This window comes from Apium graveolens, chromosome 6 (genome assembly GCF_009905375.1).
Source record: "Apium graveolens cultivar Ventura chromosome 6, ASM990537v1, whole genome shotgun sequence".
In the NCBI taxonomy this organism is placed as follows: Eukaryota; Viridiplantae; Streptophyta; class Magnoliopsida; order Apiales; family Apiaceae; genus Apium; species Apium graveolens.
The window spans coordinates 298,759,233-298,783,410 of record NC_133652.1 but is presented as its reverse complement, the minus strand read 5'-3'; the positions used below and the strand labels follow the sequence as shown (position 1 = coordinate 298,783,410).

Genomic DNA, 24,178 nt, shown 5'->3' with positions numbered 1-24,178 from the left:
GCCTTTACATCATTTGTCGGTAGAGCTTTGACTTCTACCCATTTTGAGACATAATCGACTGCCAGCAAGATGTACTAATTATTGCAGGACGAGACAAAAGGCCCCATGAAATCGATTCCCCAAACATCAAAGACCTCGACTTCAAGCATCACATTTAACGGCATCTCATCCTTTCTCGTCAAATTTCCCACTCTTTGGCAACGATCACACCTTAAAATAAACTGATGAGCATCCTTAAACAAAGTAGGCCAGAAAAAACCTGCTTGCAGAATACGAGCTGCCGTCTTCTCACCACCATAGTGTCCACCATAAACTGTGGAGTGGCAGTCTCGTAATATCCCCTCCGTCTCACAGAACGGGATACATCTCCTGATGATCTGGTCAGCTCCCTGTCTAAACAAATATGGTTCATCCCACATATACCACTTCACCTCATGCAGAAACTTCTTCTTTTGAGCTGAGGTCAAATTAGGAGGCATTATATTGCTGACAAGATAGTTTATAATCTCTGCAAACCATGGCTCTTCCTCCTGAACTGCGAACAACTGCTCATCCGGAAAAGATTCGTTGATCAATGTCTTATCCTGTGAAGTAGACTCGGGATTCTCCAATCTAGAGAGATGGTCAGCTACTTGATTCTCAGTACCTTTTCGATCCTTGATCTCTAACTCATATTCCAGTAATAAGGGCACCCAACGAATGAGTCTCGGCTTCGAATCCTTCTTGGAAACCAAATAGCGAATGGCCGCATGATCCGTGAATACTGTCACTTTTGTCCCAAGCAGATAAGATCGAAATTTCTCGAAACCAAAGACTATAGCCAAGAGCTCCTTCTCAGTAGTGGTGTAGTTCATTTGGGCCCCATTTAAGGTCTTACTCGCATAGTAGACCACATTAAAGAGATTATTCTTGCGCTGCCCAAGAACTGCACCTACCGCATAATCACTCGCATAACACATCATCTCAAACGGCTCTATCCAATCTGGTGCTGTAATAACTGGTGCAGTGATCAAACTCTTTTTGAGAGTCTCGAATGCAATTAAACATTCATCATCAAATTTGAAAGGCACATCTTTCTCAAGCAAGTTGCACAACGGCTTAGATATCTTTGAAAAGTCCTTGATGAACCGCCGATAAAAACCCGCATGACCAAGAAAACTACGGATTCCTTTCACAGAAATAGGTGGTGGAAGATTTTCAATGACTCCCACCTTGGCCTTGTCCACCTCCAGACCCTTGCTAGAGACCTTATGCCCGAGAATAATGCCTTCACGCACCATAAAATGACATTTCTCCCAATTGAGCACCAAATTAGTTTCCACGCACCTTTTGAGTACGGCACGAAGATTATTCAAACATTCATCATACGAATATCCAAAGACGGAGAAGTCATCCATGAACACCTCGACATTATTTCCAATCATGTCAGAGAATATCGTCATCATACATCTCTGAAAAGTGGTCGGTGCGCCACATAACCCAAACGACACTCTGCGAAAAGCAAACGTGCCAAATGGACACGTGAAGGTAGTCTTTTCCAGATCCTCTGGTGCAATACAAATCTGATTATACCCTGAATATCCATCCAGAAGACAATAATACTCATGACCAGCCAACCTGTCAAGCATCTGATCAATGAACGGAAGAGGGAAGTGATCCTTCCTCGTAGCTTTGTTCAACTTCCGATAATCCATGCATACTCTCCATCCTGTAATTGTTCGAGTGGGGATGAGCTCGTTCTTCTCATTTGCTACCACAGTAATACCTCCTTTTTTAGGCACACATTGTACGGGGCTCACCCAAGAACTGTCAGAAATAGGATAAATGATACCTGCATCTAGCCATTTCAGAATTTCTTTCTTCACCACCTCCTTCATGATAGGATTAAGTCTTCGTTGCTACTCAACAGTTGGCTTACTACCTTCCTCTAGCAGAATTTTATGCATACAATATGAAGGGCTGATCCCTTTGATGTCTGCTATGGTCCATCCAATAGCTGATTTGAATTCTCTTAAAATCCTTAAGAGCTTGTCTTCCTCACTACCTGAAAGGTCAGATGCAATAATAACAGGTAAAGTAGATGCATCACCTAAAAAAGCATACCTTAAGTGTTCAGGTAATGGCTTGAGCTCCAAGGTAGGTGCTTCCTCTATTGATGGTTTGAGCTTTCCTTCGGCATTCTTGATGTCAGGAGTACCAAGAGATTCAAACGGCATGTCCAGCTTTCGCTTCCAGGGAGAAGCATTCAGATATTGTAATTGCTCGTTGCCATCTTCATCATCACTGTCAAAATCCCCCACTAAGGCCTTTTCCAATGCATCAGACATTAGCATGTGATCGAGTTCTGAAGTAACCGCAGAATCAATCACATCCACTTTTAAGCATTCCTCATCTTCTGTAGGGAATTTCATTGCCTTGAACACGTTGAAGGTCACATCTTGATCTTGTACCCGCATAGTAAGTTCACCTTTCTGCACATCTATCAAGGTACGACCAGTAGCCAAGAAAGGTCTTCCCAAGATTATGGGAATCTTCTTATCTTCCTCGAAATCCAGAATAACAAAGTCTGCAGAAAAGAAGAGCTTATCCACCTTGACTAGCACATCCTCCACTATGCCCCTTGGGTAAGTAATAGAACGATCAGCCAATTGTAGAGACATGAAGGTGGGTTTTGGATCAGGAAAATCCAACTTTTTAAAGATCGACAACGGCATCAGATTGATGCTAGCTCCCAAATCACAAAGGCACTTGTCAAACGATAACTTGCCAATGGTGCAAGGAATGGTGAAGCTACCTGGATCTTTAAGCTTTGGAGGTAACTTTTGTTGCAGAACAGCGCTGCATTCTTCCGTTAGAGCAACGGTCTCAAGGTCATCCAGTTTCACCTTCCTTGAAAGAATACTCTTCATAAACTTCGTATAACTAGGCATTTGCTCCAGAGCCTCAGCGAAAGGTATATTGATGTGAAGTTTCTTGAACACCTCCAGAGTCTTACCGAACTGTTTATCCAGCTTTTGTTGCTGCAATCTCTTAGGGAAAGGTGGTGGAGGATAGAGCTGTTTCTCCCCTGTATTACCCTCAGGCAGAGTGTGTTCAACAGTAGTCTTCCTTGGTTCCGCCGCTTTCTCCTTTTGCTTAGCTTCTTCATCTCTAACTTCAGCTTCTCCTTCTTTTACCTTTTCAGCGTCAGCAACTTTCCCAGACCTTAAGGTAATAGCCTTGACTTGCTCTTTAGCTTCCTTCCTGCCTGGCACTTCCGTGTCACTGGGAAGTGTGCCAGGTTGATGATTGATCACTGCATTGGCTAATTGACCGATTTGATTTTCCAAGGTCTTGATAGAAACCGCCTGACTCTTGCATAACAGCTTAAGTTCCTCAAAATCAGCACTAGTAGGTGCAGCTGTACTTCCCTGTTGAGGATATGATTGCCTTTGAGCATAATATTGTGGTTGTTGGAATCCAGGTGGATTAAACTGTTTACTCACACCTTGCTGATATGGTGGCTGAAAAGCATTCTGATTATTACCCCAACTGAAATTTGGATGATTTCTGTTGTTAGGATGATAAGTAGCTGGTACAGGCTGCTGTTGTCGCTGATAATTATTCACATACTGAACAGATTCATTGACGAGAGAACACTGATCCGTAGCATGAGAACCTGCACAAAGCTCACAGACCATAGCTATTTAATTAACTCCATATGTAGCTAGAGAATTAACCTTCATCGACAGCGCTTGGAGCTGCGCTGCAATAGCGGTGGCTGCATCGACTTCCAGAATACCTGCTACCTTCCCAGGCATCATCCTCTGAGTTGGGTTTTGATGCTCATTTGCAGCCATAGTCTCGATAAGATTATACGCCTCAGTATAGCTTTTGGCCCATAAGGCGCCTCCAGCTGCTGCATCGAGCATGGGCCGAGATTGGGCCCCCAAACCATTATAGAAACCAGTGATCACCATCCAATCGGGCATTCCATGATGTGGACACTTTCTCAACATTTCCTTGTAGCGTTCCCAAGCTTCGCACATAGATTCTGTAGGTTGCTGCGCAAACTGTGTAAGAGCACTCCTCATAGCAGCAGTCTTTGCCATCGGATAAAACTTCACCAGAAACTTTTACGCAAGATCTTGCCAAGTAGTGATGGACCCAGCTGGTTCAGAATGTAACCAGTCCTTAGCTTTGTCCCTCAGTGAGAATGGGAAAAGCCTCAGCTTGATAGCCTCATCAGTCACGCCATTATACTTGAAAGTGTTGCAGATCTCGACAAAATTCCTTATGTGCATGTTGGGGTCTTCAGTCGCAGCACCTCCAAAAGAAACAGAATTCTGCACCATCTGAATAGTGCCCGGCTTGATTTCAAAGGTGTTAGCTTGAATAGCCGGATGAAGAATGCTTGACTGAATGTCATCAATTTTAGGCCGAGAAAAGTCCATAAGAGCTGGATAAGCCTGAACAATACGATCACCCATGATTACTGGTTCTTTCTGCTCAGTTCCTGAATCCGAATCTTCAAAATCTATATTCTCCGGAATATCAAGAACTTCGTCTGTCTCCTAAGCTGTATCTAAAGTCCTCTTGCGAGTACGAGAACGAGTTTGCATAAACACTCGCTAAAGTACCTGAAACACAACCAGAAATAATAAGTAACAACTACGTCCTAATCACTGAGTCCTAACGACCAATGATGGTAAGTACATAAACTAAACAAATACGCCGAGTCCCCGGTAGCGGCACCAAAAACTTGTTAGGGCGAAAACACGCGCTAATAATACACGCAAGTATACGCGTTCGCAAGTAATATAGAATACTTTCTAGTTCGTTCCCACAGAGACTCGGACTAATTATTGTTCAATTAAACTCACGCACCAACGTATGATTATTTCTCAATGTTAAGACACTAACACTTAGAATTGTTGACTAAATATTAACTACAATTAATTACTTAATTAACACTTCGAATTAACAATATTAAAACACTCATGAGATCACAACTTCATTACTACTTCCTTCAATAGTTATTGTTATTACCATTAGCATGCAACAGCGATGATATTAATCGAATAACACGAAACTGATAAAAGCCAACTCTCATTGTACTAATACCATTCTACCAAACATCCACAATTAAGATAGAAGTTGAATAGGCATCAATTATGTTGAGTTCCTATATATCTACAGAAATTGACAACATAACGATTTAAGCACAAGTTATTCCTTTTGATTATACAGGGCGAATAAAACTGTTAGAGTTACCCACTAATCATGCACATCATACATGAACCTATGCTAGCATGGCAAGTTCTAAATCTCAAGATCCACCGTCGCTTCACAAGAGATTAACACCCTATCTTATATGTTCGCGACACACATAAGACGAATACGCACAACCAATACTAGATATCATACAATCATCACACACTAAGGTATTAAACAATTAACTAAAGAATTCCATAGCAAATCCGTTACGACCCCATGATCACGATTAGCCCATGATAGCACTTATCGTCATCATGGGTTCATATGAAAACATGATAAATAAACACAAGAAAATAATAACTAAACTAATTATATTAAACCAGAGTACGTCACAAGAATAATTAGGTTCAAAAGCAAGAAAACTAGCATCCAACGTTACAACGAAATAAGAATCACAAGAAAATATGCTTCCTCTTCGTTGCGGTGTGCTAAAACGGTCTTCTTCCTTATCTCCTTCGCTCCTTACTTAATGCAACGATCCAACCTCGTGAAAACGTCTCCAAATCTACTTATATAATAGTCTCATAAAACTCAGATTACATAGAAGTTGGAAGCCAAACAGAAGTAGAAGTCTAAAACAGATTATTATTTTTCCCGACCCTGCGCGGCCGCTCAGCATAGCTGAGCGGACGCTCAGCCTAGCTGAGCGGACGCTCAGCCTTCTGCGCGGCCGCTCAGCATAGCTGAGCGGGCGCTCAGGACCCTACTGGAAAATTCCTGAGTTTGCTCCGTTTCCTCGCTGCAATCTGTCCCTTTCTTTCCTCTCACAATGCTTAACACATGCCAAGGCTTATTCTTGATGATTTCTCCTCCGAAATGCAACTAATACCCTGAAATGCATAAACACTGGAAAAACGCATCAAATACACAAAATACTTGATTTCAAGGAACCAATTTAAGCTATTTTAAGACGTTCTAAGTGGTATAAAATGCCACTTATCACTCCCATATTTTCTTTTTGCTACAGACAACCAGATGACCTTGATAATCGTATCGAAAGAAAAAGCCTTAACATATGAGCCAGATATGCTCAGGGCGCGTCCTGAAAACTCACTCAGATTATTGAGGATGTGAGGGCGTGTTCGCTGAAACTAAACTCTCGACATACTAGGAAGATCATTGTACTTCATTTACTTCTTTATAAATCATGTATGTAATGTTGAGGAAGATGACATGGGTATTTCAATGAAGACGCGCCTTAAGAGAGATAGCCTTGGAGAGTTTACTTATAACTGTTGAGGATATAACATTACATCCTTAGATGGAGGAGCTCATTCATGTCCCGGGGCCTTACCATGATAATCAAGGGGCGCGTCCTAGGATTCATGGTACCTCTACTCTGATAAATTCTTTTCTCCTGAAGTTCCAATATTATAATTCTCCTTATAGTCAATAAAGTTCACCTCACCATTAATATTATTTTGAGGGCGCGCCTTAAGGAAAGGGCGCATCTTGAAAGATGAGAAAATGGTTCCACCCGAGCCATTCTTGAAGCAGTGACTATAACTCATATGATCACCAAGACATATTTATTGAAAACTTCCATAGGCTTTCTCTTGTGTGGGCGCGCCCTGGAAGGGCAATTCTCCACTGAATGTTTCACATGCAGATGGCGCGCCTTAATATATTGTGACGCAGTGCTTGGTAATTTATGAGATTTTTTCCTGATAAAATTTCCTACCTGCAATAAACATAATTAATATGGAACTTAGAATGTTACCTGGAGGACGCGTCCTAGAGGGACGGACGTGTCCAGTCGGTGAATTCTCCTGGAATTTGCTGGAAGTCGTCCGGGCCCCAAATTTCTTAATAAAGGCGTGTCCTAAGAGTTTGTGGGGATTTTCTCCATGCCAGGTCTCTTTCCCAATCCTCTTCCTGTACAAGTACAAAAAATGAGTAACGAAAAATACAACGAAACTAGTTGAGTGTTACCTTGAGGGATCGTCTTAAAGGCGATGACTAGCTCATGATAGTAATGCCTTCTTCTTGGAGTGTTCTCCTCCCGATCGTCCTCAGATTTGCACCTGATTAAATCTTCTGATCTGAATAGTGTTCTCAAATCTTCTAAATCAAATAGGATTGTTCAGTCTTCTTGTTGGAATAGGATTCTCCAATCTTCTAATTAAAACAGGATTCTCCCATCTTCTAGATCGAATATAATTCTTCAATCTTCTAATTAGAATAAGATTCTCCAATCTTCTATACCAAATAGGTTTCTCCCAATCTTCTTATTGGAAGGGGTTTCTTGCAATCTTCTAAACCAAATAGGATTTTTTGGTACAAATTCGCAGCTGTTGTTTTCCTCTGTTTCCAGACTGTTCAACTTGGATTCTCGTGGCCATATCATCTCTGAATTAAAGAGAATTCAATAAGCTTCGCGTTGGTTGTAAGATCGTCCAAATCTGACTTACGAAATTCAAGATAAGGCCCAAAAAGTGTAAGTAAATCGCTTAACCCGTCAAATCCGAATTTTGCATCCAACTTCGCTCCTTCGTGGCCATGGCTGAAAACTTCAACCCCCATGGATGGAAATTATCATCCATGAATTTCCGTCGTAGTCGCGGATACTACATTCAAATCTCCTTCGACCCCCTAGCCGAAAATAGTTATTCAATCTCTTTCGTGGCCGTTATTTACAAACTCCTCCGTGGCTTTCCTTCAATTCTTGCGTAAAGAACCTTCATCGTGATGAGACATCTCTTTCTCCTGAGATTATGATCTTGATCAGCACCCTTCCTTCTAGCGCCAATTTGTTGACGGAGGAATTTGGTTTCAACAAAGTTTGAGGTTCGTCGCCGGAATCAAGATCTACGATGGTGGTTCTTTGCCTGAAAAGTGGGCGGAGTGTGGTGGTTGTGATGAATTGGGGGTTGAGATTGCTTAGGGTTGATGATGGCTCCTTAAGGCTCTCGCTTCCCAACCCTTGCAATTTGCCTACGTATCCCTATTTATAGGGAATCAAGCCCAAGTAGTTCTTGGGGAACAAGAAATCTAATGGGCTTAGACTTCTTATTCCTAGGCCCGGTCCAGAATCCATCTTCCGCTAGCTTTAGGAATGTCCAACTATGAGGCCCAACCGCGAAGGCCCAAGACTCATCCGTAATCGCAGGACTTCACGGATAGTGCATCTCCCTGCGCAAGGATACCACTCCGCTACAGCTATCTCCCTTGATTTACAGACGCAGGTATAGCCACGGTTCACCCCAAATTCCGGACGCGTCCCTGTCCCCCGAATGAGGATAACCCACCAGATAACAGGACAGGTGATCCCAAGCTCTTGGGTGCAAAGTGGAGGATGACTCCAAAGTTCTCCAACGAGGACACCCGTTGAATACAAGAACAGAGTTCACAAAGCACACACCAAAGTTAACCCCGCATCCCCAACGAGGACACCCGTTGAATACAGGAGGAGACCTTCAATCATCAGGCATACTCCTGGAGGCCTTCAAGCTTTTCACGGACATCCCCCTCCTTGACCGTCTCAAGGAGGGAATTCTTCAAAGAGTACCTGCAACAAATACGTTAGTGGAAATAATTCTCCATTGCTCCTTCCACACTTACCTTGCTTTAAACTTACTCTTGATCATGCATTCTTCACAAATAGGACGCGTCCTGAACGATTGGGCGCGTCCTGACCTTACGAACTCCATATATTGCTATATCTTCCAAGTGTCTCTATTTGCTTTGTCCTGAATGAGAACAAGCTCAACCGTCCCAAAGTGTGCATCTCCAGGAGGTAGGACGCGTCCTCCCCTTGTAAAATACACATATTCTCCTTGCATGGAAACCTTATTATCTGTACAGCTCATCCCGTTATTTTTACTTATCAGGGTGCGTCCTGCGCCTTGGGCGCGTCCTCCTCCTTTCAATATCTTCTTCCCCATCTCTTAACATTACAACTCAAGGTATAGGCTACACAATCATGGACGCATCCTACATATATCGGATGCGTCTTCGCTTCATACAATGAAGACCAAAACCTAATTATTCATCTTTTGCCCCAATTTCATTCCAATTGACCCGTATTTGACCCGAGATGATCCAGTACCAAATTTTGGCTATAACAATACCGATTTACGATTTATCGGACGATTTTTAAAAAATCAGAGAATTTATCGGCGATTTATCGAAAATCGATCAAATCGGACAAATATTTTTGAGCAATTTATCGGCGATTTTTGAAAAATCGGTGGATTTCTATAACAGAGGGTGTCATGACTATAAATTGATGTGCTATGTTATCCAGACACCTTGTTATGAAAAAGAAAATATAACTTAATTGATAAATACTATATACATTTTGTAAAGGTATCCTATGCTTTTGTATATTAATCCATAATTTTTCAAAATGACCCTTAATTTTATTTAAAAAATTGAAATTGTACATGAATTTTTTCAGGTGAATGGGAGTTAGAAAAATTAATACAACTTCACGTGAGCCCGTCAACCTTGTACGAATTTTAAAGAAATTTGTGTTACTTTAGTCTTTACAACTACATGAAAAAGACGGGAAGGATAAATTAGTACAGGTAAAAGGATAAATTAGTACAGGTAAAAATGGATGTTAGACTAAATAACAAGCTATTTATTGTTAGGATTTGGATCTTCACATAAACTACCTAATTTCCAATTAGGTAGTCAATGCTTTCTATAAATCTTATTACTACAATTATAGTTAGGTACAGGGGTGGATCTAAAATTTAATTTTTGATGGGACACGAATATTAGTGTAAAAAAAAATTAGCTCCAAAATTTATTGTAATGACAAGAAATAATAAAAAAGAAGTAGAAATTCAACAAAATAGATCCAATATATATAGCCTTAGCATCGCAAGATTACAAGTGCAGAGGCTATGTTAATAACCTTTAACAAAAGATACAGAGTCAAAAACTGAACCATCTACAGCTCCTGGGTTTTATTTTTTGGAACTGTTTGACTATATCTTCTATTGCTATAGTCTCAAACAATTCCTTTTCAACATAGTTCATTAGACAATCATTCATCCATTCATCTCCCATATGGTTATAAAGTGTACTTTTGATTATCTTCATGGCAGAAAATACTCTTTCTACTGTGACGGTTGCAACTGGAAGAACCAATGATAGTTTTAACAAACAATATATCAAGGGGTATAAAACATCTTTTCGTCTCAACCATTCTTTGAGTAAGATCACTAATACCTTTCAACCATATCTTGATCTTTTCTCTGCAATGCTTGCGATAACTCGTCAGTAGTTCCTAATACATTTCTCATGAGATGTAATAAGAAGACAAATTAAAAATGCTGAAAAGGTCGTTTCAGCACTTTGATCCGATAATTTACCTTCATTTTTAATAATTTCTAGTACTTCAACCACTGAAGTAAATAAGGCAAGTAGATTTAATATAATCCCGTAATGCGAGCTCCAGCGTATGTCGTCGGCTCTTTGCAATGTTATTTCCTGATTCAGCTCTCGTCCAGTAGCAACTTCATTATTTTGAATCTGTTCAATGACCTTTTTAAACCATTTCTCTCGCAACATAACTTTGCGCTTGCACGAGCCTCCAACAACATTAGTCAAAGTAGCAATATTTAGAAAAAGTGGAGCAATTTTCTTATGAGTTCTAGCAACACTTACAAGTGTCAACTGAAGTTGATGAGCGAAGCAGTGCATGAAATGAGCTGATGCATTTTCTGCCAGTATTATACTTTTCAATCCATTGAACTGGCCTTACATATTATTTGCTTCGTCGTATTCTCACTTAATCTGGATATGCTTAATTCAAGTGAAGCAAATAATCGTCGTATTCTCGCTTAATTTGGATATGCTTAATCCAAGTGAAGAAAATAATGACTCAATTGCAGCCTTCAAACATATAGGTAGGTGCTTTTAACGAGACAATTTTGGCAGCTGAATTTATTCTCTATTTCTCTATCGTCCCAATTTCTGAATTCGATCATTGCTATAAATTGTAGGATTTTTTTACTTTTGTCACAAAAAAGTACTTCCAATTTAGTATTTGAATTTTTAATTTTTATATTGTTCCAAGTTTATTTTTGTGGTATAATAAATTTTATAAAAGTTATAATAGGTGACTGAACCGTAAATATATCCGCCCAAATCACAAATTCGCAGTTAAAAATATTGCGATTACCCACACACGCAAATGCGACGGCTCGTTGATAATTCTATAAAACCATTATATACGGTTTGTGCACCAAATTTAATCGAGGACGTCCCTAGTAACAAGACCAAGTATACCAGGGAGTATTTGTACCTAACGAACAAGTCTAGAAGATAAACAAATTTGTTTTTATAAGTAATTTTTAAAATTTTGATCATTAACTTAGATAAAATTCTTATAAATAACCATATGCTAATAAATTATATATTTACTTAATTAGCTGTTAAGCAATATTCAATAAAAAGATTAAATAAATGATAAATGAATACCATTTCAGCCAAGATCTATTAAAAATGTTACAGTAAACAATACGGCTTCTAGCCATATCTAAAATTACATAGAATTCCACACCATGCTATATACTGTATATAAATATACAGACTGCCTTCACAAATTTAAAAAATGAACAGCACCAAAAGCTACTACTATTACTATGAAATCAAACATATAGTAAATAAATACCTTTTAGAATCAAAAAATATGAAACCCACTTAAACTATAAAAAATAGACAAGCTGCAATACGCAGACCAAAACCTGCACAAAAGTAGACGGTGCTAATATTAGAAACAAAAACAAAAACAAATTCACACTAAAAAAAAAGTTCAAAATAAATATAGGCATATGGCATGGTAATAATTAGCTAAAATGAATAGCAACTGAAAGCAAAAATTATGTTAGAAAATGTCTGAAATACTATTTTTACATTCGAAAGTTAGACTTCGATCACCGCTGACGAAAACTAGAATATGATTAACATGACCTTGTTAGCTTCTAACAGATTCAAAGTATCTAGCACCTCAGCCCATTCAAAGTAGAATGTAAACTTCCAACAATAATCATGAATGAGAAAAAGAAGTGACTGCACACTGTCAACAACTTAACATTAAGAACCCTATGTTTTATTATGAATTCTGTTTACATGGATAATTAGGCGTCAATTAATCTATAACATACCTGGGTGAGAATAATCTTCATTTCCGGAAACCACTCCCACCTCGCATAGCAAACAAAAATACTTGATAACAAACTCATCTTTTAAAAGGGAAAAAAGGAGGTCCTAGAGAAAGATATTGTGGCAATGACTTGGTCAAGCCGATGAACTTGATTTGGTGTCAACTCTTCGGCACAATAGCAGCAAGCGCATTAGCATGCGCAGATGATAGATTTTCTAATAGAGCTTGCATCTGGTTACCATAAAGAGATATCAAATGTGAAAAACCTCTGCCAATTTGAGCTTTGACTTCAGGAGTTTCCACAGGTGAGATGGCAACTTGAGCAAACAGATTAACTAATTCCGGAACTAGAGACAGCACCTGAATTGCATTTACAACAAAAAGGTGACGAAAACAAAAGGTAAGATACAGTTACTTGCCTACAAGAAGAAAATTGCAGAGCAGAGATCAGATAGCAAATAATTCAAACCTGGGAATTAGATGTCAAAACAAGATTACAGACACAGCTGTAGACAATCATCGATTCTTCGTGATCCTCTTTAAGAGGAAGAACTTTCAAGAAAACAGGAAGGACCTAAAGATAGGAAAAAACAATTAACAGAGTTTATCCTAAAATTAATCATATCATAACTGGTAGCATATTAACCTGATTCAGAGGGACAACATCCGGTCGAACCATAATCATTCTTGCCACTGCTCCAGCAGCATTGTCCCTTACTGCATCATCAGGCTCAGATTCCCCAAACAATGGGTAAAGACAACGTAATACATCAGCATAGTATCTGGCAATTTGGGGTAAATGAAGCAACGTATAAACAAACAGAAGTTAGAACTGTGGAATTTGAAAAGAAAACTATACGAGCTATGAAAAAGATCTTCCAGAAGTCGATGGAAACGGAAGATAAAATAGATTAGAGTTTGTCCAATTTGAGATTTACTTCAAAGCTGAATCGCTGCCATTTTTGCATAATTCTCCAGCGCAAAAAGCAGCATTCCGCCTATTAGTCGCTTCTGGCGAGGCTAATTCTTTAAGTACCAACGGCATTAGAGCCTGAAATATGATGCAACATCTAAATCAGTTATAGACACATGCAGTGTGAAGGTTAGAATTTACATGACTTGACATTTAAAAGGTTCCATATTTTCAAGTATTTACGTCAACATAACCACTGATTGGAGCACCCATATCCTGAGCAACTTCTGCAAGACATGCAACTACCATGGTTCGATCTTGTGATGGTCGTGAAGCTTTCTGTAATTCAAAACATGAAACAAGTGAGATCTCAAAGCTAAAAGACCTGCATGGAAACTGCATATAAAAGGCCACAATGCCACCCACCGCGAATCTCATTAAAGGATCAAACAACTTTGAGAATATAGGTGCAAAATTAGAGCCCATCGCTTTTGCAAACGCAGGAAGGAGGTCAGAAACTGCATCCATGAGAACTTCATCATGCTCGGTGTCATCATCATCAATTTCACTATCAGATTCTACTAGTTGACAGCCTGCGTTCTCTTGGAGCAATAGCAGAGTAGCATCTACGAGTCTAGGCATGTCTATCATAATAAAGAATACATATACATATGTTAGGGGAAGACACTAATTTACTGTACTATGGCACCTTTAAATGCAATAGCATTGTACTAAAAAAACTATAGTAATAATCTAAAAAAATATAAAGGCCTTTAAATTATACTTACAAGGTTCAATTGTAATGTATGGAAGTTCTTTTATAATGTCAGCTACACTCATACAAGCTTGAGCAACAACCTCCTTATCGTCATCTTCAGTCATTGTCTTGATATAAATGTTCATAACGGAGTCTGAGGAATAATTTAAGAAACAACAAATGTTACTGATTCCTCCAGCATCTGACAGCCATATGATATAAAAAAATACTACAGGATCATGATTTTACCCAAAACTTCTTTCGTCTTTGCTGCTCCTTCCAGCTAAGAATGAGAAAATTTTGAATGGAAATAGTTAGTAGCATTTCTAGCTAGCAGAGTTGCAAGCAACTTTTCAATAATATGCATACAGGCAGCTTTAAAGGTTAGGTCCTCGATGAGATCATATTGTCAACAAAGATTTGACTTAATTTGACCTGAGAACCGTATCAATGTAATGGATGGTTGGAAACATTATGTAGTAATCCCTCCAGAGGATATGCCATGTTCATTGATTTAAAGAAGCAACATTTTACTAATTAACATTACCATTCGTAGGAAGTTTCATAAATATTTCTAGTACTTGCAACATCCTTCATATATAGATGTGGAATGGAGTCACGTCAAGAATGGCTATAAAGGGTGCAATGAGCATGAACAATGGATGTGAATATTATTCTGCAACATAAATACATAATGATGCATGATTCTTGACGGAACATCCAGTAGTGCTTACAGCCAAACAGAATCCAATAAATAACTGCACTCATCGTACGCATATGCAACAGTATACTGCTTAGGCAAGTTCGTTACTGCACCACATAGGAAAATAAGTGAAAATGACAGTTCAACATCATTTTGATCTTACAATGGTGCCTCTCCCATAATTGCAATTTGAAAGCCTCTTTTGATAACTGTTGACTCAATACTATATGAATTTAGTTCTTGAGTTAAACGGAACTCTCTCCAGTATACCTGTAAGGGTGTAACTAAAACAAAGGACAAGCTGGCCTAACTATACTGTGCAAGATTATTGCTTGCACCGTGTTAACTGAAGGTACAATCGTTACGTGTGTTATGTACGGACGTACAAAACATGAAAACATGTGCAGCACTATGTTCCCTGTACCTTAATTCAAACAGTCTAAGATGGGTTCACATAAAAAACAGTACCAGTCAGTTGAATTATTCCAATTATACATATTCATATAACAGGGAATGCATAATTTAAACTACCACCAAGTTAAATAGAAGATAACAAGGACAACACGAGTCGATGCACACTCACATAATTCGCTTGATAGACTTCTTGTGCAGCTGTCAGAATATCTGCCACCAAATAAAAGTTCACTATGAGTTTATACATGTAACATATTTTAGTTGATTGAAACATATTATAGCTAGAGATCGAGAAGAGAAAAGGGAATACGAAGATTAGCTTACCCGTCCTTGATTATTACAAACATGGACAGCTTAAATGTAAATAACTAATATGCACAAGGACCTCAAAAATATTATACAACCAAACCACTTAAGAAATAAAATTTTCAATGATTATAGAAGTGCATAAAACTAAGTCGAAACTTTGTAATAAAGATAAGGGCCGGAAAATGGAATGCTTAAGTAATGCCGCACATTTATTTTATACATACTTGCATGAGAGAACATTCAAAAGAACTTCAAATTCATCCCTAACTTCAATTTGATAGTCTAACCTTTATCCTTCAATAGTGTTCTTTTAAAAAGGCTTGGTAACATAAAACAATCAAAGGAGTTTCTTCCAAATTTCAGAAAGTTCAGACTATTGAACAAATGCTTGGTAAGTTTGATGAACAAGTCTATTACTTAAGCAGATTAGATGTCATAGCTACTCACGCTTCAATGATGTGATGGCCTGAAGACGAACATCCTCGTGGAAATAGGTTGAGTGTCTAATCAGTATTTTCAGTGACTCCTCCAAATATCTTTAAAAAGTCAAAGAAGTTAAATCATAAAACAGAAATTATTTACTTGACAGAAAAAGTACAGCCACAAGGATACGGCGCAAAAGCATTTTTTGTATGCAAAGAAAATAGTCCAAGGGCTTGTGTTGCAGCTGCTTTTTCGTCCAAAACTCCAGTTCTGATGCTGATATTACGCACCCTAGGTTCATCGTGAGCTTCATCATCAGAAGATACTCCACCAAATCCATGGATATTGTCATCCTCATCAGAATCGTCAACATCCACAGCAGAACCGTCATCAAGATTGCATGAGGAGAAAGCCAGAGGTACAACGTGCGGGAGGTACTGTTTAGAAAATCATGGTGCCAAACATAATTAACTAAACTATATGGGTTTCTTAAAAAATGATCACCACAAGTGACAAGCATACCTGAGTAAATCCATCATCCAGAATTTCTGCAACATTGCTTAAAAATCCATGTGTATACTCTCGAAGCTCACTGAACTCTAATCCATATCCCTGAATTGTTAATTATCCTAAATCAACTGTTCACAGACTGTCATGGCAAGTTAGGAAAACACAGATGAAATTAATTACATTGATTGCAGCTTCAATGAAAGGTGGTAGGATTGGCTCCATTCTTGTCCTTCCAACAGACATCGCAACAATTCCGACCAATTCAGTAGCCCTTGCTCGTGAACGGAGGTCCTCATCATTAGTAAGTACCATGAAGTGTTTCATCAACTCTAAAACCTTTTCAGCATATGGAATGAATGCTTTCTCCGCAGCAGATGCGACAGAACCAATTGCTGACTGAAATACCAGCAAAGAAAATTAGTTCAAAAGTATAGAAATAAAAACACATTGTGTAATATACCAAGTTCTGGGAGCATAAAGAATTTGTACCATGCATGTTTCCTGCAAATTTCGAGGACTGCTTTGAAGGGCAGCAAGTAGTTTTCCCATCAATGGATCAAGGAAAGGAAGGATTTCCTCACCCATGTTCTCACAGAATGCCGCTAGTGCATAATATGACTTTTCCTGAAAGATTCACGCATAAACTTATATTACACAAGTAAATAAGAGTAAATTAGAATGTACCTCTTATTCTTTTCAAAATTTGCATGTACCTTAACTTCATCCGATGTGTCCTCCAAAGCACTTAAAAGGCAAGGAATAACACTCTCATAATGATCACAGATCTCAGGTTGCAGATACTCAGCAAATTGACCCATAGCAAAAGAAGCAGCCCCCCTTACCATTTGTTCGGAATCTCCCAAAGCTCCCAAGACAATAAGGAGAATTGGTTCCAACTTACTTTTCATCAAGTCCGAACAACCCTCTGAAACAATTCCCAAAGATGTAACTGATGCCTCCCGAAATTTTGGATTCACATTCTTACTACTTAAAGACGCAAACTCAAATACAGGAGGAAATACATGCTTCGACAAGTTTAACGCCATGGTGTCGATAACTTCTGCAGCAGCCCGATCAGGTGCTAGATCATCATCTTCATCTCTATTTGTTGATTCTGCAAGCAATGGGCACATAACTTGAAGGATGGGAATGATCAGCTTGTGCTTTTTTAGAGAATTGAATTTATACTTTGCAAGCCAGGAAATTATTTGAACAGCCTGGCATGAAAGAGAAAAGGACGTTGAAATTGTTTTAGGATGTCAAGTACAGTGAAGTAGAGCAATCCAACTATAAGGTAACATAGACAATTAAGCCAATGTGATTTGTGTACCTGATGGCGTGTGCTTGATTCCAAATTTGGACTCGAGCACACTTCAAGTGAGAACTGCACAATAGATCTAACTGATTCACCAAGAAGAGGTGCAGGAGATTCAATCAGCTCATCAAATATTTCAAAAGCAATTACAGCAACATCCTCATCACCGGAGGCAAGGCATTGCCTTGACACATTCAATATGCTGGGTATGAACTCTCGAAACTTGATCTGCAAGTGTAGAGTAGTGATAAAGTTATATTATTCTACTTCCTATAATTAATGGGAACACACGGCCATAAATACAGCAGCCTAGAGCTTTATGTGGTCGTTCTGACATTTATTTATACATATAGGTCGTAAGTGAAAATTTAACAAGAAATACAAGGATGAAGCTACAAAGAAGATGTGTTTGCTCCAATTGCCTAAAAAATTACCTGAAAATTAAGCACATACATGCAGACACATTGCAATATGTGCCAATAATAACTTCATCCACTGTTATAACAAATTACAAGCAGCATGGTGCAATATTACTTACCACTTCGGCTTCATCATGAGTGAACTCCAGAAAAGACCCAACTGCCCTGTATCAAGTATAAAGTTGCAGCACATAAAAATTTTGTAAGAACTCTACAACATTATTCTACCAAATTAATAGAAGATAAGTTATGATAAACTACTTAAGAGCAGCAACTCTGACACGGGTACTAGTCTCATCCTGTAGGCTTTTGAGCAGCAGGGATTGCAGATCCGCAAAATGTGGCCGAAATGAATTACCAATTGTTTCAGTGAGAGAGCTGAAAAGTATTAGAGCAACCTGCATCATAAAAACAAGAAGTTGATGTGCTAGATCATTAAACATTACGTACATTTTAGCATAGAGGAAAAATATGAAATTCACAAACAATTTTTTTTAGCATTAGCCAATAGCTTAGAGAAGAACGATACAAGGGAAAAAAAGGTAGACATGAAACTAGACCATCTAACAAGAAGTTCATTAAGTGAGATCGGGAAATATCAAAATATACAAGGTAGAGCTTTTACTGCGATTCCCTGTCTTGGTTTGCCTTGAAAGATTATTTTAAGATTGCTTTCATAGTCTTTGATGAAACACATCTAATATTTATAACCAAAGTTTAAAAGGGATTTGCAATTATACAAAACGTGAACATGGTTAACCCCTCTCAAAATTTATTAATATCCATCGGTTGGGATGAAATTTATTTGGAACACAAACCATGACGCATATTTAAATGGTTATTGTAACCCCTCCACACATTACATCTTAGTCTTTCAAAATAATGAAATATAAGATATGCAAAATTTAAGTCAACTGGACTGCTAAGAGTTTAATAAAAATACGGGAGTTCAAGAGAATTATGATAAAGTTTCAGAGAGTATAGAATTTGGGCTGGTTTCACCACATTATGTCGGAGTCAACTTGCAAGTGCTAATCAACTTTAGTTGATCCACTCGTGTAAAAAGAAACTAAGACTTATTATGGACTTGTGATTTAAATTTTGAGAAGTAGGAAATAGGTACTTTCCCTTTTTGACTTATAATCAGCATATAAACTAAGCTTACATATAACTCAATAATTGCTCAATAATTTATTTATTTATTGTAAAGCCAAAGAGGGTAATGTGGGAAAATAACATTTCTCAAATAATCCATTTTCTAAACAAACACAATTTACTATTATAGGATATTAGATAGTCTATAGATGGTGGTGCTGGAATTACAATCCATTAAAAAAATACCCAATGATTATAATCATGTAGGTTGTAACAGAAGTATTCATCATTATTTGGAAAATGGTTGAGTTACGATGCTGAGTTATCACCGGCAACTTCATCTAATAGATTGGAAAGATAGCAAAAGATTCTTACAACATTGTCGACTCCAGAAATGAACATATGTTCCAAAATCATGTTCTAATGAATGGACATAGATAAGAATAGCAAAAGATAAAAGGACAATGAAATATCTTATATCAACTTTAGGGAACTGTTAAACATGTTCAACTAAACAAATTTTTAAGGTCTATGGGATACATGAATCTGATTGCGAGTCTCAATATTTTTTTGTATCATGAAATCATACATATTACCAGATTTGATTGTATAACAGAAAATTACTTACTTCCCTGTGATCTTCTTGCACACTTTGACTGCATTGAAATAAGAAAGGGAGTAAATCAGGCCACTCCCCAGTTGGTACAGCATACTTTGCGATAATACTGACTACATTTGCACTTGCTCGCCTCACAGGTGGACTGCAAAACAAGTAAAAAAATATTATCAGTAATTAGAACACCAGAACACAATATCCATCTTCCTTCATTAAAAAGTAAGCCAGGAACATCAATACTTTCCATGATTCACAAGAAGGCATAATATGTTCCAAAAATACTTAATAAGAATAGCACAACAAGAAATGATTAATATAAATAATGAGGACAACGATTGTCAAAAAGATCATGTTAGAAAATAAAAAACACTACCAAAAGAAAACAATACCAAAACATGTAGGATTGAAATGATGAATGTTATGCAATGAACACTAATTGGTCTTTTAGTTGGACCAAGGAGTCACAGCATCGTAATTCTTCAAACAAATCTGGGCACATCCTATCGACCAACAATTACATACATAGATAGCAGTGCTGTTTAATACACAGATTACAAAAAAGGCGCAAGACCCAAAATTTGAAGCGCGAATCACGAAGCGCCATAATCGCGCGCCTTTTACCCAAAAAAAAATAATCACAAATTTAACAAGAAGTACTTAACATAAACTTAACAATTAAACATAACAAAGAGCCTAAATAAAAAGATAATAATGTCAATAATGAAGCCTTAATAGATAAGGTTCTCTAATTCAAAAGTTTTAGTATCATCAAACTCAATCTCCGGCTTACTTTTAGATGGAGGCTGAGATTAAGTGACCGCTGAGAGACCTATGATGCAGGCTGTTTGTGGTGTGAACACTTTAGGGTTCTTTTCTGTTTACCCTTCTATTTTAGACTATTATTGTATTATACTGTTACGAGCGCCTTTTAGCGCTTCCGAGCGCCTTATAGACGATTTCAGAATCGCTGTAAATCGCACACCTTGCGCCTGAGCGTGAAGCGCCATTAATCGTGCCTTTAACAACACTGGATGACAGAATATTGACAGATTCCTAAATAGCTGCGTGGTTTAAATTCAGAGTCATAAACAGCGAACAAATAATGTCATTGATGTAATAAAGAAATTATCTATGTAATTTTTAACTTGCCTTGAGGCTTTCACAGACATTAACACCATGTAAATCAAGAGAACAGAGATCCATTTGCATTTGATTTTTTGTTCACTAATTTACACCCGGAGAAAATTTTGATAAAGTATACCAATTTTTCCTCAATAATGATTACAATCATCAGGCAATCTTTACTCACAACAACTCCTCTATACACTCGAGTCAATTTGAAAGTTCAAAACTTAAGTTTTCTCCTACCCCAAAGTATTCATTACGACTTAAAAGAAAAACAAATATCTTTAGCAGCTCTCGGAATGCTAAGCCTTTTTATTCAATGATTCCGCATTTCACAACTGAACCTATTAATCCAAACAACATTCAACATCAAATAGATTACCAACAATCAAATAAAAATCAATCAAACCAATTGTAAATTATAATTAATCGAGAAGACCTAAATTAAACCTAGATGCAACTATCAATAAAGAAAATTAAGTCCAGCTTACTAAAGCAAATAAACGGATCCTATCTTAATAATTGAAACAACATTCAGCACCACCACAATTTGAATAGTACAGAGCACTAAAAACCGATAAATAATAAACAAAATGAGCACAAATTCTATCCAGCTCAACTATTAATTTATACAACATTTAACATCAAACAAGTTACCTACAATCGCCTAAAGAACAATGAAAATTGTCACAAATTACAACTATTAAGGAAAACCTAATCCTAACTTAATAACCAAAACATCAATTGACATCACAACAGCACAAAAATTACAAACTACTCAAAAATGATAAACAATAAACAAAAGGAGAAAAAATTCCATCCACCTCAACCTAAATTAACAATCAAAACAACAATCAACACCGCCACAGCTCAAAAATTACGGACTCCTAAAAACTAATAAACAATAAACAAAATGAGCATAAATTACCTAAACCTATCACAACAATCGACACTACCCCAGCTCAAAAATACAAAATACTAAAAACCGATAAACTTTAAACATAATGAGCACAAATTCTATCCACCTCAACCTAACTTAAGAATTGATTAAAATTGAAACAACAATCAACACCAACACAGCATGACTCCTAAAAACCGATAAACAAAATGAGTATACATTATATCCAGCTCAAATTGAAACAACAATCAACACCAACACAGCAGGACTACTAAAAACCGATAAACAAAATAAACAAAATGAGTCTAAATTCTATCCACATCAACCTAATACAATAATCAAAACAACAATCAACAATAACCGATAATCAAATTGAGCATAAAAACACGAACATTACGAAAACGATAAACAAAAACACCACAATTTTCAATCCACACCTATGTTCAAGCGTAATGCTATCAATCAACGACTGCTTAACAAGCTGTCTCAGCTGCGGCGTAAGCTTCGCCCAATGCCCGGTGATCTTCTTCCGTAAAAGCACGGCAGAGAGTTGTCGAACATTCGGAGTTTTCGCGGTTCGTAAATGATGAATTAGAGCTGGAACCACTTGTGGATCTTTGGAGAGACGCTTAATTTGATCTTCAGCTTGTCTACGAGCGTCGTTATCAGGCATTAGGAATTGAATTAAGAGAAGTTCTAGTGATTGTGCCATTGTGTTGTGTGGAGAGAGATACACACAGGTTTTGTGTGGAGAGAGAGAGAGAGAGAGCGAGAGAGAAACCCTAGGCAACGGCGCTGGAGAGGGTTTTTGACAGTTATATATATAGTTGGTGTCTTGGTGAAGTGATGGGAATTATTCAAGTTTTCACGTTTTATTTTCATTTTCGTGTTTCTAAATGTAGTAAAAATTTATTTTATGCAGTAATTTGAAATTATTATAATATCCCTCGGTTATTCAGTATATAAATCTGAGGTGAGAATAATTTTTTTTAATTTTCCCTATCATATCTTCATTAGTTTATATAATCTAACCTTTTTTAACATCATATGTGAGTAGTATGTATTTAAATATTTTTTTCTATTTACAGGTTGTTTACCCACCCTTTTTACATTTTTTTTTGACAAATGCAGAATTTTTTTATTAAATTGAATATATTACAGGTGGTAAAACAAATAATATACTGAAAACAATTAGATGATTTGTTTCCTGATCGTTTAACACATAAAATTTAAAAATTCTTGAAACTAAAAACGAAATCAAAGACATCCCAAGCGATCCAAATTGCACCAGCATCTCTGAAAATAACAACATCGCAATTGACCATATCACATAAAAACTATGGTTAGCCCAATGTTCAGAAACACCGATCACATATCACATAAAAACTATGATTAACCCAATGTTCAGAAACATCAATCACATAAAATGAGATTGGAGAAGCGACACCACAGTTATTTACATGCCGGACACCAGCTATAGACATGCCGAAGACACCCCAGCTATCTACATGTCGGATAGCAGCTATAGGAATGCCGAAAGTGTAAACCCATGAAAAATGAACAATTTTTGGTTGTGAAAGGTGAGCTCTTGCAATAATCACCACCGCCCCAGATTCGATACAGGCTTTGTAGATCACCAAAAATATCAATAAATTCGTTCTCAACAGAACCAACACTAAATAAACCCAAACATGACTAAACAAAAACATAACAAACACTCCAAAAGTAGATATAAAACACACACTCCAAGAGGAGAAACACACAAACACCCAAAAAATCGGGTTTTATTGGAAGAAAATTAACGAGAATAAAAGAAAATGAAGGGGTTGGGGTTTTTAACCGAAGAAAACCACTGGAAACCCCTCGATTTACTTGAAAATGGACAAATCCTAGGAGAGGGGAGGAAAGTAGGGAGGCGGCTATGGATTAGAATGATTAAAGGTGTCTACCCTTTTTACATCTTTAATTAGCTAAAAGGTATGCATCAATCTTTTTAAATCCCTCTTTCACGTGTGCATCGAGCTATATATCATTTATATTATGCATACATGTACTGTGTAATATAATTAGTCTTGAAAAATAAAAAATTTATTTCACGTGTGCATCGAGCTATATATCATTTATATTATGCATACATGTATCGTGTAATATAATTAGTCTTGAAAAATAAAAAATTTAGTGAAGGCACATCTAGGTTAAAATAAAAAGAATAACATGTTGGTATATAATGTTGGTATGTAATATGTGTAGTTATAAATTTTTAAAACTAAATTTTATATGAATTATATTTCATTCAATTTTTTTG

The 24,178-nt window shown here is 37.4% G+C and overlaps 1 protein-coding gene and 1 non-coding gene across 2 annotated transcripts; one reads left to right on the top strand and one right to left on the bottom strand.

Annotated features, from left to right (window-relative positions):
- The first annotated feature begins 3,969 nt into the window (after positions 1-3,969).
- Positions 3,970-4,076, top strand: LOC141669604 (small nucleolar RNA R71). Its single transcript, XR_012553874.1, has one exon. It is a non-coding gene; the product is annotated as a small nucleolar RNA R71 (small nucleolar RNA).
- A 7,584-nt stretch (positions 4,077-11,660) lies between these two features.
- Positions 11,661-22,704, bottom strand: LOC141668439 (uncharacterized). Its single transcript, XM_074475330.1, has 21 exons — positions 22,311-22,704; positions 19,863-19,995; positions 18,401-18,537; positions 18,259-18,304; positions 17,736-17,948; positions 17,119-17,622; positions 16,895-17,029; positions 16,586-16,801; positions 16,418-16,507; positions 16,085-16,332; positions 15,920-16,008; positions 15,333-15,373; positions 14,296-14,329; positions 14,078-14,200; positions 13,716-13,933; positions 13,533-13,628; positions 13,315-13,427; positions 13,023-13,158; positions 12,846-12,950; positions 12,378-12,736; positions 11,661-11,957 (listed from the first exon to the last, which is right to left on the bottom strand). Exons 1-20 carry the CDS (start codon positions 22,583-22,585, stop codon positions 12,536-12,538), a joined length of 3,153 nt encoding a protein of 1,050 aa, XP_074331431.1. The 5' UTR covers positions 22,586-22,704; the 3' UTR covers positions 11,661-11,957; positions 12,378-12,535.
- Between the last annotated feature and the right edge of the window lie 1,474 nt (positions 22,705-24,178).

What these genes read in the sequence shown, in the direction of transcription:
- LOC141668439 (XM_074475330.1), bottom strand. Translation starts at nt 22,585, where the DNA reads ATGGCACAATCACTAGAACTTCTCTTAATTCAATTCCTAATGCCTGAT. An exon ending in AGCATTACGCTTGAACATAG is followed by an intron (nt 19,996 to 22,310) that starts GTGTGGATTGAA and finishes CTTGTTTTGCAG; the next exon opens with TCCACCTGTGAGGCGAGCAA. An exon ending in TGCAAGAAGATCACAGGGAA is followed by an intron (nt 18,538 to 19,862) that starts GTAAGTAATTTT and finishes TTTATGATGCAG; the next exon opens with GTTGCTCTAATACTTTTCAG.